Here is a 16,248-nt window from a genome sequence, read left to right as displayed (position 1 = left end):
GGCAGTGCATGCGCTGCTCTGCGAAGCATGTTGTATTCGGGTATGGATTTGAAGTTTCGTCCATTCTCCGCCCATATTTTTTATTGGTGTGTGTCATTGTCCACTGTAAACGGTGGCTTTTTATTAGTCAATAGACCTAGTTCTCTCTCCTTAGTACTGCCTTGGCGTATTTTGTAGTCTCCCATGGCGACATCCTCTATTATGTGTGTTGTTACTCCGTAGGCTTTAATTGCAGCCTCCGCGCACTATTTTCTCAAACAACTTTGTCCTGCCCACTGTTGCAGTACAAAAGGGGGGGGGGTGGCTGAGTGAACTAAAGAATGGTGATGGATTAAACCCAGATCAATTGACTGGGGGTGAGTGTTTGATTTGTTCAAACGCTCCGTCCATCATCCCCTTTTGTATCCCCTTTTGTATCGCTCTGCCCACTGTTGCAGGCAGGACACGCTCTCTCCTACCTCTCCTAATGCTTAAAAAAAAAATCTTTATAGCATGGGCGCCAAACGCATTTGCAATGCAATAGGTCTTGCATTCTCGAGAGTTTGAGCTATCGACATTGTAGATGACCATGCGTTTTAATTATCTGTTTTAAAAACACATAAAAAAGGTATTGTCATTTACCATGCCAATAGCTCAAACTCTTGTAAATGCGAGACCTATTGCATTGCAAATGCTTGTTGTGATTTTGGTATAAATCGGTTCAGTAGTTTTTGAGCAATTAATGTATACTTCACAGACCCCACAGATTTCAAGCTGAGATCTGATTGGCTGCCACCACGTCAACAACGATGTGGCAGGAGCAATCTCTGGACTCAGTCCCGAGTCCGAGAAAAAAGGAATTTAAAAAAGTATAAGGGGGCAGGTTAGTGATACCTTGTCCCGCAAGGCCTGTTGAGCAAAAAGGTTAAAAAAATTTTTTTTTTTGCCAATTCGAGGCAAAAGAAAAAAGCCGCTGTAGTGGGTTTGGGGCACAAAAACATATGTATGGGGTGTCATTTCTAGGGGCCAAACTAGAGGGGTCATGCAGCCCCACTCAACAAGCCTGGAAAGTCCCGGGGGACACCAATCTCTGAGGCCGGGTCAATCACTGTGCCCCAGGGAGCCCACCCTCCGGACACGGTAGTTTCCCTGCCCGCTGGAGTGCAGTCAAGGAAATACATCTGCTCACACTCGTTGGGAGCTTTTTAATGCTTCCTCTGGGTGGGAGAAGATGTAGATGTTCCTGTCTGGCGGGAGCATGAAAAAACTGCTGGCCCTGCCATGCGGGAGCAGTGCCGGCTCCTGAAACACGCAGGATGGCACGCACCGCATGCCTGCACACTCTCTGGCAGGTAACAGTGTCCCGGGGTGGGCTATTCTGGAATACTGTACATTATCGTGCCCTGGGGGATGAGGTCCAAGGGGCCAATATTGACACGGGGAGGGAGGTGCGTGGCCTCCCTCCCAAAAAACAAAACAAAAAGTACTCTGGACGATACAGATGCTATTACAAATATAAGTCATTTTACAGCTGCAGTTCTATATCACATTATCCTTTACACTTTGATATAGATGACTGTGAATATAGTTTCATTAATTGATGTGAATATGTATTATTGCTTAACTACATTTTCGTTTTAGGTGTAGTTATTTGGAATAAGTTTTGTGAGGCCATTACAATTTGGTTTGGTGTGTGAGTTATGGTTTGCTTGGCTGTTCCCTCCAATCCTTTGTGGGTGGCCACATCGAATGCACTGAAAACTTTTTTTTTTTTCCCCTTCCCTTTTTAAACCAGATTTGCGAATCCTATGTGGGATTCGGGAATTCTGAGGCCATGGAGAGCGGTCAGGATCATGTGAAGATCGGGGATTAGTGAATCCAGCATAGGAATATAAAATCCAGCATAAACGAGTTGCGAGACCCAGTTAAAAAACAATTATGATAATTATTTTATATCTAGACGTGTCTAGACTCAGCCCCCGCCTGGGGGTTAGGGCGGGGTGGGCGAGGGTCCCGTTACCCAATTATGCTCTTTCTTTTTTACTTTTACAAATTCAGTGCTCGTCTCACAGTACTTGGTAATGGCGGCCGCCACAGAGTTTTCTGTGACAGCCGGTCAGTCGCAGCATGGTGGATTTGCAAATCCACAGCCAGATGAACGAATCTGAAATGGACAGTGGAAGAAAAAGCTCCGTTTCCAGTGATGTTCCTTTAGTTTTTTAATTGGATTTGTGAATCCGTGAAGGAACTTTCGAGGTAGCTCTAAAATGTAACCTCTTGATGCCCAAACCAGAACACTTTTTAAGGGCTAATTTCTCAAGCTACTGATTGGGTTTACACCAAACGATGGCAAGGCACTTCCTTAACTGAAGTTGTATTTACGTGCCAAATTTGTTGGAATTATCGTTCAGCCGTTTTTTTCTGTACAAGGTGTAAGTAATGGGAAATGTAACTTTCGGGACTCCTCTCAAACCCCACTAGCCCACTTCCCTTTTTAGGTCTAGCTCGACAACTATTGTTTTCAGTTTCCTGGGAATCTGAGACCGCGTTCGGCCACGCGCTTCTGCTGTCTCATTTGTCCATGTGAGCGCGCTTTCGTATCTGTCTGCTGGCATCTTGCTGGAGACAGCTTGAGTGCTTTCGGTTTCTGAGTACGTGTCGCTTTCACTCACTCCCTCCTCCCCCCCTCGTCGGCTCCACGGAGAAAGCTTGAGTTTTATCCTCCGTGTGTGGGTCGCATTGAAGCTCATGCATCTTCCGCGCCCGCCGGCCGGGCTCACGCCGCATGTCTGATATCTGGGGCGCAGTCACGGAATATAAACAAGAGATCATAACATTTTTCCCAAAGTAAAATGCGCTTTACTGCAGCGGCGCTTTGAGTCTTAACCGTTTTTTTTTTCATGCGCACGTGTGCTCCAAGCGCGGCGCGCTTTGCACGTACAGTCAGCATGCCCCACTTACCGGCTCCTGTGGGGACACTGCAGCAACAGGCGGGGCTCCGTTTTGCTCACAGGAGCCCCCCATGAAATGTTGGTTGCGCTTTGGCGGCTCCCTCCCTGGGCCGCACGAGCCCCGCTGCACTCTTGAAACTCCGGTGGCTTCTGTCAACACGCGCAGCCAATAGGCATGAGCTCACTGGGCACGAGCCGCAGGACGGGCGGAAATTACAAGTACCGCGCATGCGCGGGCAGCCCTCGTCTTCCCAGGTTTCATATGTATAGCTTTCACTTTCAGCGATCAAGGGAATTGTGTTGCTGCTTGCCAGTGGCGTTTTTTACATCTTTATTTCAATTCCAAAGTGCGGCGGTGCGACTTCACACAAGGCACAGACATATCGTGTTTACTGCCCCTTTCACAAACTGCGGCGAAGTTGGCGGAGGAAACGAGAGCCTGCTCATTTCTCCTCACATCCTTCTCTCCACCGCTCGTTCATTGCACCTCCCGTTCCACCGCTCCCGGTTTTAGTTAATTTCAGATTTCCCAGTTCATGGAAGTGCGAGTTTCATTGTTTCTCATGGCCACTTTTCGCGCACTACTACAACTACACGCTCCTCCCTTTCACTCGTGCTATCCGTTGCTGCCGCACCCCTCACTGGTTCCAATTGTATTTTTTAATTTTCCTTTTTTTTAAATGGTTGGCCGGGGAACGGATTTCTAGGACCTCAAGGTAAGAATAATAGTGGCGCCAAGCAGCTATCGCCCATTGTTTCTTTTTTTTTGTCACCTTTCTTTGTTTGCCTCCCGCACTTTGCCTCCTCCTTTTCTTTGTTCTCTCCCTCTCCTTTAACCTATTTTCCCCTCTCTTTCTTTGCTTTTTCTCTTTATTTGTCTCCCCCATTTCCCTTTCGTTGTCGCTGTTGCTTAGTTTCCCTCCGGCACCTGTCTCCCCCTCTGCGTGTCCCCGCCTGCTGTAAGGTATGCTGCATGTGTGAATCCGAGATGCCTGCGGTGTTCGGTCTCCCCACATTGCCGTAATCTCCCCCTTCTCAGCTCTATCTATCCCAGTAGCACAGGCTGCTATTCTTAGCATCCCAGCACCACAAAAGGCTGTACACAGTCTGCCTAGGGGGACCAGGAAGGCGGGGCTACTTCATCACCAAGGACATTAGGCCAACATTAGACAGACGTCCTTTAGTACTTGGTAGCATCCAAGTCGCCCTTCCTTCTGTTGCGCCCATGCTGCTCCTCTTTCTTGATTCGCCCCATCACCATCTTTCTCTATCCTTCCGAACTTTCTCTATCCTTTTTACTCTTGCCTTGCCCCCTACTTCCTGCAATTGCAATAGGTCTTGCATTTACGCAAGTTTAAGCTATTGGCATTGTAAATGAAAAAGCCTTTTATTTATGTTTTAAAAAGGAAAACAAAATAAAGACATTGGCATTTGCAATGTCAATAGCTCAAACTTGTTGTGCCTTTCTGCCCTCTGCATCACCACATCATCACTCGGCGCCACCACAGCATCACTCGGCGCCACCACAGCATCACTCGGCGCCACCACAGCATCACTCGGCGCCACCACAGCATCACTCGGCGCCACCACAGCATCACTCGGCGCCCCCACAGCATCACTCGGCGCCCCCACAGCATCACTCGGCACCCCCACAGCATCACTCGGCGCCCCCACAGCATCACTCGGCGCCCCCACAGCATCACTCGGCGCCCCCACAGCATCACTCGGCGCCCCCACAGCATCACTCGGCGCCCCCACAGCATCACTCGGCGCCCCCACAGCATCACTCGGCGCCACCACAGCATCACTCGGCGCCACCACAGCATCACTCGGCGCCTCCACAGCATCACTCGGCGCCTCCACAGCATCACTCGGCGCCACCACAGCATCACTCGGCGCCACCACAGCATCACTCGGCGCCACCACAGCATCACTCGGCGCCACCACAGCATCACTCGGCGCCACCACAGCATCACTCGACGCCACCACAGCATCACTCAGCGCCACCACAGCATCACTCAGCGCCACCACAGCATCACTCAGCGCCACCACAGCATCACTCAGCGCCACCACAGCATCACTCAGCGCCACCACAGCATCACTCAGCGCCACCACAGCATCACTCAGCGCCACCACAGCATCACTGAGCGCCACCACAGCATCACTGAGCGCCACCACAGCATCACTCAGCGTCACCACAGCATCACTCAGCGTCACCACAGCATCAATCTGTGCAACCATTCAACAACAACTGGTTCAAATATGTTCTCTCAATGTTTCAAGCTTAATTACAAATGTCACAAAAAGATGTTAATATTTCACTTCTGTTCTTCGATTTTCGTCACAATAAAATACACTGAACATAATCTTCACGAAAGTCATTTACAAAAGTTTACGTTATTGCCATTATAAATTACAATCACTTTTATTTCAGTATTAATTATTTAAAAAAATTAAAAGCCATTGTTATTTGTAATATCAATACATCTAAGTCACGTAAATACAAAACATGTTGCATTACAAATGCTATAGGTGTCACATTTTCAAAACAAACACATAAATAAAAAAATTTACATTTACAAGACCAATAGCTCTAACTTGTGGTTCTCTACTCAAATGAGAACACAGAACATCATATATATATATATATATATATATATATATATATATATATATATATATATATGAGGTACGTAGTGCTCCCACGTCGAAATAGTCAGCAACAGCGGTCACTGTCGAACAGGAAAACAGGAGCAGCGAGACCCAGAAATGGTGCAAATATTTTTATTGACTGCTAGCCCAGCACCAGTCCGCCATGACGCGTTTCGGCTAGAGATAGCCTTGATCACATATATATATATATCATACTCAGGTACAGAGAACGAAGGCAGGAAAGAATTTAGATATTCAGTGATTTATTCCTCAGATAGTCTCCAGCATGATGCGTTTCGGCTGCGTCACTGCAGCCTTGTTCACAGGACTTTTCGAATACATTGAATGTGTTTAAATAATGTGATTACCTGGCTGAGCAAGTCACATGGCGCATAGAGCTAAACAAAATGCTCAGTATGTAACCAGCAGTATAAAAGCAGTCTGTCAATGCAAAATACATCGTTTATAAATAATTAAAATCTTATAAATATACCTCCAACATATTTAAGCAAAATAGCAGCAATAAATAAGTGTTTGTAACCTATTTGTACTCCTAGAAAAACAACACTTCATTTCAATCATTCTGTCGGATGGTTTAACAGTGTAATAATGAATTGTTAAATTCAATCCTATGTTCTCATACCACGCCAAGAAGTGCTTGCTCAGAAAGCTAGTGCAAAAATGTATTGAGTGCAAAATAGTGCAAATACCTTAGATGTTATGTAATGTTATGTTACTTAGTTTGAGCGCACAGCTGCCCCAGCGAAGGGGCGTCCCGGCGCTATAGCTGAAAAGGCAACACAACTAACAGAGTAAAAAAGGTCAAAGAATATTAATAAGACAGGGGAAAGAGATACGTTTTAGCAGCCTTCCTGAAAACTAAAAGATCTTCTAAGGCTCGAATGTGCGCAGGAAGCGCATTCCATAGCCTGGCGGCCAACACAGTAAAAGAACGACCACCTAGTCTACTTTTTTTAAAACGCGGAACAAGTGCTAAATTTTGACCCGCAGAGCGAAGGCTAAGAGATGGCGTATACAAGGTCAAAAGATGCTGGAGAATGGTAGGGGTGTCGGTTTTGAGGATTTTGAACGCGAAACACAGAGTCTTAAACTCTATGCGCCTGATTACTGGCAGCCAATGTAATTTACAAATTGTACTGCGGGCTGAACAGAACCGTGGCAGGCCTACCAGAGCCCTGGCAGCCGCGTTCTGCACCCGTTGGAGTCGCAGGACCTCCGCCTGATTGTGGTAAATAAATAATTAATTACCGGTACTATTTTTGAATACATTAAATAAACAGATAGCTCAATAAATAAGAGGCAAGATCCGATGTATCTGAGTCGAACGGGCTTTATTCAGGCATAAGGGAAGGGACAGGATCGGGACAGCCTGAAATAGAATGGCATAGAAGGCAGCTGCAACGTTTCATCAACAGTACAAGGTATATATAGTAAAACATCACAATTACATTACATACAGTAGGCGTAACAAGTGACAAGCGTAAGATAAGAACACATGGGCGTGAAAAGAAGGCGTGCACAGGGCGTGCACGTAGACATGTGATGAGAACGTCACAGAAGTGTCATAAAGTGGGTGGATACATAGAGGGGGCCACCTGAGCAGCTGGAACCTTTAACCTAGTGGTGCGCGAAAACGGGCCATGACGTGTTACCGGTGAGAACTGGGGGCTATGACTTCTGCACTAGATGAGGAGACGAAAGTCTGCGATGTCAGGGCGACATGTACCTATAGCATATCTGGTATCTGGTGTTTGGAGTACATGTTGATAGAATCTAAAAGTTATCAGGGCAAAGGCTACTTGACACTAAGGCTGGTGCATGCATATATTCTTCGTGTATTGCGTGTGCTATGAATCTTTTATGAATATTAATACAGTAATTCTCTTGCATGGAGACAGAAAGACTAGACTATAGCTGAAGCTGTTTATGTGGTTCAGTAGCTTAGGAATGTGAAGACGGAGAGCTGAACTGATAACTAGAGGCATAACATATTCTTGGCAGACAGGCAGGCAGAGCCAGGCCGGGCACCGCGCTGCGCGGCAGGAAGTAAGTGAAGGGTCAGGGATGCAGGCGGGGGCTGCATCGCTCCTCGGAGTGGGTTCAGGAGACTGGAGCTTGAATCTGGTGCTCAGGCCCTTTGAGGCCTAGAAACGGGGACAATTCAATGAATTAACGTGCATAATGTAAAACGTGGGCAACATAGGCCTAATACTCGTTGCTTTCACAGGAACTGGAAACTGGCATACTAACGTTGGACACAACTATAATTGCGTCTTTAATCGATCATAGGGGGATATATGCATATCGATCATGTACATATATCATAGGATGGGGAACTTGTAGGCACATATGACAAGGCAAAATTCAATTTTCCTCATGCGTAGTCGAGCCTTGATGCAATGCTGGCTTGAATCACCAACTGGCGAGTGGGGGCATAAAAAAATTTGAGGATAGGCCTCAAACCACGCAAGATGCCGAAGCATGTAGATGCATGTAGATAAAATGATATTAAAATGACATATCAAACTTCCAGGCTAAAATGATGTAATCATATAAAAATAATTTGATGCCATTGATGCATGAGCGGATAAACTGCTCAAATTAATTGCATTGTTACTCAGCCCCCAAACATTTGAAATTATGTGTAAATTCAACTTAAATGCAAGTGCATTACTAAATGAACATCCCTAGAAAAATGTATTCTATTTTGGCTCAGTCTTAGTTGAGGCGCATACCCATATCAGGACTTACATTGATATAGCAGTACTCCGTTATTGCCAGACTTGAGTTTCTAATAATTACTTCATGTTAATGTCATTGTGTATCCCTCTTACTGGCACAGTTAACTTAACCAATATCATAGCTCCACTCAGTATCATACAATTCAATATCTGTATCTGATAGACATTTCAAAGGGGTTCGTTAATTGATGCAACAGGGTAACTAAAAACATAGTAGCAAAGAAGTGCAGACATCCGAAAATTAAAGGACCCAAAAGCTTAAAAAGTCAAAGGATTAAACAAGTTTAAAAATCTGTAGAAATCTAAGGGAAGCTACTTCTAAGACTGTCAAAAAGGTAAATGTGATCGGACCTGTCCTGCTTGAAGTTACAGAAAACTGTGTAGGTCCTCCCCCGTGTTCATACTCTTTGGGATCCTCGTGTCTAATAACAGAATGTACTTGCATTCCAGCTGCCTAAGTTGTCTCTCTCTGTTGCCTCTCCTAATGCTCTTTGGTACAGCATCAATAATGTAGTAACTAAGATCATTTAAGTTTTTATCATGTACCAGCTTGAAATGTCGGGCTACAGGGTAGCTCTCATCCGAGTTCACAATTGCCCTTAGATGGTGAAGGATACGATAAAAGGCCTGCAACTTGGTGCTGCCTATATATTTTAGCCCACAAGTACATTGTAATACATACACCGCAAATTCTGTGCGGCATGTGTATAATCCTTGGATCTTAATTGGTTTAGAATCAAATGCAGTGCAGTATTCGCTAGTATTTACACCAAATTTACATGCTCTGCATGAGATGCACTTGTGGAACCCTGTCTTGTTGGATAACCAGTTTTTAGAGTTAACCACCTCTGGACTTGATTTTACCAGGGCATCCCGCATAGAGGGCACCCTTCTGAAGGTGATAGATGGTTCCTCTGTGTAACAGTTGGGCTAGACTAAAGTAATGTCAGTTCTTAACAGTGGCCAATGTTTTTTATTATCCCTCTCACTCTCCTTTCTTCCGTGTTGAATGTGGTAATAAGGCTAATCTGTTCCTTGTTCTAAATGGGATCTCGATTACCTTTCAAATGACGTTTATTACCTGATCCAGCCAGACATTCCTCTCTGCTCCGGCTATTAGCCTTAACTCTTGAAAGTTCTAACTCTTTAGGGCAATATCCACGGGCAAGAAATCTCTTATATGCTTCCGTCTGACAAGCCTCTAGGTCTAAATCAGAGCTACATATTCTTCGCATTCTGAAGAACTCCCAATTTGTTGAAATTGTGGTGCTCCACTCAAATGAGAACACAGAACATCATATATATATATATATATATATATATATATATATATATATATATATATATATATATATATATATATATAACTAAAGTGTAAACAAGAATAATTTGCTCTATTTCAAATAATGATTATATTTCATTGTCCTAGTTAAGTAAAACAACCAGATGCCTATTTTGTTCATTATATAAAATGGTGGTGACTTTCTTTTTGAAATTACAGTTCTGGGAGAGGGCCTGGCGAAAGGAGACTGCTCTTTTCATGCGGTGCTTTACTCCTTGCACCTGGACGGGAAACTGCAGATGGTATCCAGTGCGCTTTCAACATCATTGGTGGGAGAATCTTTGGTGAGATCTTTTTTTTTTAACAACCTTTATTGCCAGTTTTAGGAAAAATAAACACAGCACATCTTGTATGATATGTCTGACGACATTCCAGTTTGATATGCCCAGTAAAATATGATGCCTTTAATTGGCAACCCCACACACTAACATCCAGTGGCGGCTGGTGACATTTGAAAGTGGTAGGCTTAAAAGTATTGCCGTACTGCACTGCGGCGAGCAAGCATTGCGAGTAAGCTTCGAACAACCTATGGGGAGTTGGGGGGGGGGGGAGTTCTCCCCCCGAGAACATTTTGAAAAAAAGAGTGGATAAATGGTGCATTTTCATGCAAATTTGAGGAAGTAGGAATTTTAATAAAGCAATACGATTTAATTATTTATCATCTAAGAAATTGCCAATATTTATATATTGCTATAGAGGACAATGTTTGCATATGCTGATGATATCGTTTGCCCATATTAACTTTTGAAAACACTGATACATACACTAGTAAGGTTTAAACTATACAATAAGTACATTAATTGACTGTGCAGTGAAAGGTACAAACAAAACAGGCATCACGCCGAGAGAATGTCATGGTAAAACCGATATCAGATATTTAACTTCATTTATAGTGCAGAGATAAAACGGTTCTTTGTTTTTGCATTTTGAAAATTAGTTTAAGTCGACCATCCAATTAATCTTTTAAACTCAGTGAGTGGTGTGTGTGCGTGTGTGTATACATATATAGTAAAGGGTGCACGGCGTCTGTCTACAGTTCACTCCGGATTTCAGAACTTTTTCCAACTTTTTCTATGTTACCATGTCTTAACTATCACTAGAGAAATCGCTGATGATTTCATATATGACATCAGGGTAAATATATTTTGAATAATGAAATGCACAACACAATAAACAGAACACTGTGCACTCACCCAGCACTGCATAGATATGCCATATATTTGGGTAACATGTTAACAACACATGCGTGCCAATTAGAATCGGAGTTGCATATGCACACGACCAAACAGCACACATTAGACAGACCGTCACAGACCTGCCCAAAACAGCACACCTAAGCCACCTGGGTGGGCATCTCCATGTTCACAACTGCACTGCCACCAAGATACGCCGCTCAACCTCTGACAATATCAGACATTAGGAAAGATTGCTTCTTGATTCCATCTCATGCTTCTTCCCACCCCCTCCCCCCCGAAATTTCTACCTCTTGCCTTTTCATTGCTGCTCATTCCATTATGTTTGCTATATGTCTGTGTTTTCCAATCTTTCTCCTCCTTCTTAAACCCTTTCTGACATTCTTTCTCTTGCTCTGGAACAAAGTCAGATGATGAAAAATAAATTCCAGTCCCGGAAAATAAGTTCCTGTGTCACCACCTGCAAACACCGGCCCAAGTTATGCAGTAGCCTACAGACCGCAAACGTCTATAAAAACTGGTCTGCAGTGGAAACCTTTGGAAAGTCAGACTATCAAAAGGTGCCACAATGCTAATTTACAATAACACAATGCGCTACACACATGCAAATAGACTTTAACTTTGATAATTGGTTCAAATGAAAAAACATCTGCAATACTCGCAGTGACGAATCTGAGGGATGCGGGGCAAACGGGTTAGAATGTGGCAAAAGGTTTGCACCCAAAACACAACTCTTGCACGTGTGCATCAACTGGAGAGTCGAGTGGCGTTTCTGAAAAACACAAATTTACAAGCAACGACCTCGGACTGATTTCACGTCACCTGCAAACTTGGTGTTCTGGGGACAGGCAGCTCCGCAACAGCGGAGAAGCCGATAAATTGGCGAGATATCATTCCGGTCAAAATAAAGTAAATAGCTGGGGTTGGAAGGAAATGGCCCGCGCTTTGAAGTGGCGTCGGTCCTAAAAGCGGTTGTGGCTCACAAAACACATGTGGGCGGTGGGGGTGGGGTGGGTGGTGGATAAATTGATATAAATAAATAAAACATACCCGACCCTTGGTGACCGGGTCCCGAGCCGCCTCTGCTCCTGGACAGGAACAGGCATGCTCCCTCCCCTTAGTAAGCCAATCACAACGCTGCCATGGCAACGTCGTGATTGGTGCGGAATGTCGGGCGCCTGTAGGGAGGTCATTTTCTCTATGTAAAGTGCGCACGACTGCTTTGGTCGGCCCCAAGGCCGACCAAACAGTCAGGGCACTCGAGTGATGCAAGCCACTCCTCCCCACCCACCCACCCACCCACCCACCCACCCCAACCAGGCATACCCCTGCCTTCTGCTTTCTCGCAGTGCGAGAAGCAGAAAATAAAATGGTATTTAAAATACCATTTGATTTTCTGCTTCTCGCACTGCGAGAAAGCAATGGGGCAGCGCTCCAACGCCCTAATGGAGCGGCTGCCACTGCCGACATCCCATGAAACAAAAAAAGACCATAGACCAGTTTTAATTTAGATCTGGCGAGTGCGCCAGATGTGTTAATTGTTTTGGGGGTTCTGAGGGTGGGGGAGCAGTCTCTGGCTTATTAAATTGAAGCATCTATAATGTATCTGCGTCTGAGCCATTCATCGGTTAAATGGGGGTCCGTTCTGTGCCAGCTCTTCACAATGGGATATTCTCTTGTTTTCAAAATAATGGAGAATATCTCAGCAAGTATGCTATATCCCGGAACACAACATTTTAGAAAATATGTTGTATTCTAGGATATCAAATAGAAAACATACCGAATGAAGAAGGCAACATTCATAGTGTTTTTTTTTCCAGTAAGCCAAATTACAAACTAAGCTGTGTATTTGGCTGAACACAGCTCTTAGAAACATAATATTAAATAAAAACGAAAGATGTAAATGCTGCCCTAATATAAAAACACTAAACCATAGTGCAAACTGCTCATTTTAAGACCCTTATTAGACCTTATGTTCTCATCTTTGCCCAGTAGGGTATCGGGCACTTTGTTTTTCTACTTTGTTTGGAATATTTTGCACACAGTTCTCCACCTAAAGATCTTTTTTTTTTCTTTTTTTTGCTGTGAACACCATTCCTTTCTTTTTTCTTTTTGCAACTTGTTTTTTATTCAATATGACACAAAAATCACATTACATGTTGTCCTTTAGGGTCACAAAGCAATGAAAAATAAATTGCAGATTACCGTGCATATCAGGAAAGTAGTACAGGATATCACTGTGGCCTCAATGTTCGCCCATGTGCTTTGCTTCCAAGCATCATTGCTGAGCGTACATCATCATGTATGACACATAGGACAAATCCCATAGATATTTATCATGTGCAAAAACAGATCTAACAATTAAAAATTATATTAATAACTTGGCAGCGGTAGTCAGTAAGGGGAATTACCTAAAATAATCCTAAAGCAGCAGTCCACACCCCCTGGGTCCACACTCCAGGGCATGGGCTTTTCCCCTCCGCTTTTAGCTCAGTTTTTAGCATTCCTACACGTGTAGCTCATACAGCCGCAGATCACATACCAATTCAATCAGCCAATCAGGGGATAATCCTCCGAGATCATTGCAGAAGCATCGAGTGCTGCTTTCTCTGAAAAGGCCACGTCTTCCTCGCTCGGTCCACCATCCATCAGCAGGCCCTCCAACATAGTTCCTCCACATTTCCAGGTCACGCTCACCAATGCGGATCGTATGCAGTTGGTGCTCCTCAGCCACGCCCCACTCATGCAGGTCCGTCCCCCACTTATCCAGCCTGTGGGTTATATGGTGGGACCAGTGAATGGCAAAGCGGCGTTTAGTTTGTACAATTCCCAGGAGAGCAAATTTATGTTGCATACGAGCACCTGACTTCGGTATCCGGAGCACGCCTAAGATGCAATGTTTGACTGACGGCTTGATACCCACATCTGTGACCTCTCGAAGCAAGCGTAGCACCATCTGGCAATATGTCTGAAACCAAGCACAGTCCAGATCGTATGTAAACATTTCACAGGTCCCACATTACACCGGGGGCATGTCGAAAGGGGAGACACATCAAACCTTGACAATCTCTGGGACATTAGATAACAGTGATGTAAATTAAAGAACTGGGTGAGTTTAAAGCGTGGGTTGCTAGCCACCTGTGTGAATGCCCATTTCCACCGCCCTTCATCGATAAGTCAGACATCTATCTGTTTTTGATTTTTGACACAGTGATCCTGCGATCTGACTTCTGAGCCTTGTATATGTGGGAAATTAGTCCCGTATAGGAGCCCAGGTCAAGGAGCAGTGGTAGGGCCTGCATCTCCTCTGGCTCAACCGGGAAGACGGTCCATATCTCGCGGGTTTTGCAAGATATTTTTGCATATTGTAGGAAATGGCCATCCAGCACTTGAAAACGCTCCTGTGCATCGTTAAAAGAGCGGAAGGTCCCGTTGAGCTTCAGGTCCCCAGCTGTCATGCACCCCCCATAATACCACCATGTGAGATTCATGACAGTCTGTATTTGATGGAAACCTTAGATCCCTTGGAGGGGGAGTTGCCGAGCATGTGGGGCCCTACGCAATGATCTGAATAATCGCCCATCCCCAGGCCCCATCGCGACCTGATGGACCACAAACTGGCAATTCGGAGGGGTCTGCAAGCCCATCGTGAGGTACCTCTGGAGTCCTGTCCCCACACCTAAATCTGCCAACAGCGCGTTGTCTACATTAGGATCCTCAGCACACCACTGCACCGCATGTTGTAGCAACCCCGCTAGATAATCAAGTGTAGATTCAAGAAGACCCACGACCCTGACCCGCCCACACCAAGGAGATCAGGGACTATTTAAGGTCTCGAAGGCAGATTTCAGGATACAATAAAAGAAGTTTTGGAGGACTTAGAGGCAGCAGGCAAGCATAACCATCCTCGACAAGGCTACTAGCCTCCATGACCGAGGCAGGAGGTTCCAGAACCGCATGGACATCTCCAGGCCTGTGATGACTGCTCCCATATTCAGGGCATACTGGGCGTCCGGTGTGTGAGCCATCTTTACACCTAAATAGTGAAAATGGTTGTGTTCCCATTTAAGCCCCAAAACAGTAAAGTCCACCGCATTCCCTCGTGCCAGGGCTACCAGTTGGAATATAACAGACTTCCGGCAATTAATATGGAGCCCTGAGGATACTCCGAACGGGACTAGCACATCCAGGAGTACAGGCACCACTCCCTCTGGATGACGAATATACAGCAATGTGTGGTCCGCATATAAGGAGACTACATGGGTACAGCCATCTATGGTGATGCGCCATATCTCGCTGCAACTTGATCACCAGTAGCTCAAATGCCAGGGCAAAAAAAGGGAGGAGATTGTGGGCAGCCTTGTCCTGTGCCCCTCTCGAAACGGAAGCCCTCAGATATTAGGTTGCCATTGTGGACATAGGCCGTCGTTTGACAGTACAGGAGAAGAACTCAAGATATAAACTCTTGGCCAAAACCCATCCTCCTTGCAAGATGTTGAACGCTTTTTCAATGTCTAGGGCGACCTCTGCAACTTGAACCCCAACATCCGCCACCGAATGCAGCACAATGTGAGAGTTGCCGTATATTCATGTGTGTCCCTCTGCCCGGCATGAACCCCCACTGGTCCTCCTGGACCAGGCATGTTACTATTTTACCCAGACTTGTCGCTAGCACCTTGGCCAACAATTTGGCATCCAGCCCCAACATTATTAATAAAGGCCTATAGGAGCAAGGATCCCGTGCGTCCCTACCTGACTTAGGAGCGATATTCGTGTCTAATGAGGTAATCCAATCTATCCCATTATTCCTCGTTTCGATGCTGGGCCTGTGGAAGTGTCTCGCCTCTCAGCTATGCCCCCCTCCACAAACCCCAGAGTATTGTAGCTTAGTCAACGCATCCTCCGCTGCAGTAAGCTCCGGTTCCAGGCATTTTCTTGTAGACTGTAGACAGGCATTCCCTCGCGTCCCACTCCAAACTCATGCCAGTGGTAGATAAGCAATTGGTGTTCAAATATCCGACAACTGCCTCCCGAAGGTCCTCTCGGAACATGATGTCTCTAAGGGACTCTGAATGTAGGCGCCACAAGGGTACTCTTGGCCTACCTCTACTCACCTCCCACTCCAGCAGTACACGAGCATGGTCTGCCAAAGAGTCCCAATGTGCACGTCTGCGCTGCAACCGCAGTGGTCTAACTTGAAAGCAAGAAGCTATCCAGCCTACTAGAGACAACTTGTGCAGGCGTATAGCATGTGTATCCCTGCACTCCAGATTGCATCTAGTGCCAGATGTCGACGCAGCGCAGATAGTCCATCACCTCCCACAAAGCAGTCATGCTGGGGTTAGAATGTAGCTTCAGAGGGTGTCCTC

At 45.4% G+C, this 16,248-nt stretch overlaps 1 protein-coding gene across 4 annotated transcripts in view; it reads left to right on the top strand.

Annotated features, from left to right (window-relative positions):
- Positions 1 to 16,248, top strand: part of HELZ (helicase with zinc finger) — a 1,775,655-nt gene that overhangs the window by 184,680 nt on the left and 1,574,727 nt on the right. For all 4 annotated transcript variants that reach the window (XM_078654323.1, XM_078654320.1, XM_078654322.1 and 1 more), the window contains exon 5: positions 9,846 to 9,970. In XM_078654323.1, the coding sequence (XP_078510449.1) occupies positions 9,846 to 9,970 (125 nt within the window). The remainder of the gene's footprint in view (positions 1 to 9,845; positions 9,971 to 16,248) is intronic.

The sequence above is a fragment of the Lissotriton helveticus genome, chromosome 7 (assembly GCF_964261635.1).
Source record: "Lissotriton helveticus chromosome 7, aLisHel1.1, whole genome shotgun sequence".
NCBI lineage: Eukaryota > Metazoa > Chordata > Amphibia > Caudata > Salamandridae > Lissotriton > Lissotriton helveticus.
The sequence above is the reverse complement of the archived record's forward strand: the minus strand, read 5'-3'. Positions and strand labels throughout refer to the sequence as shown.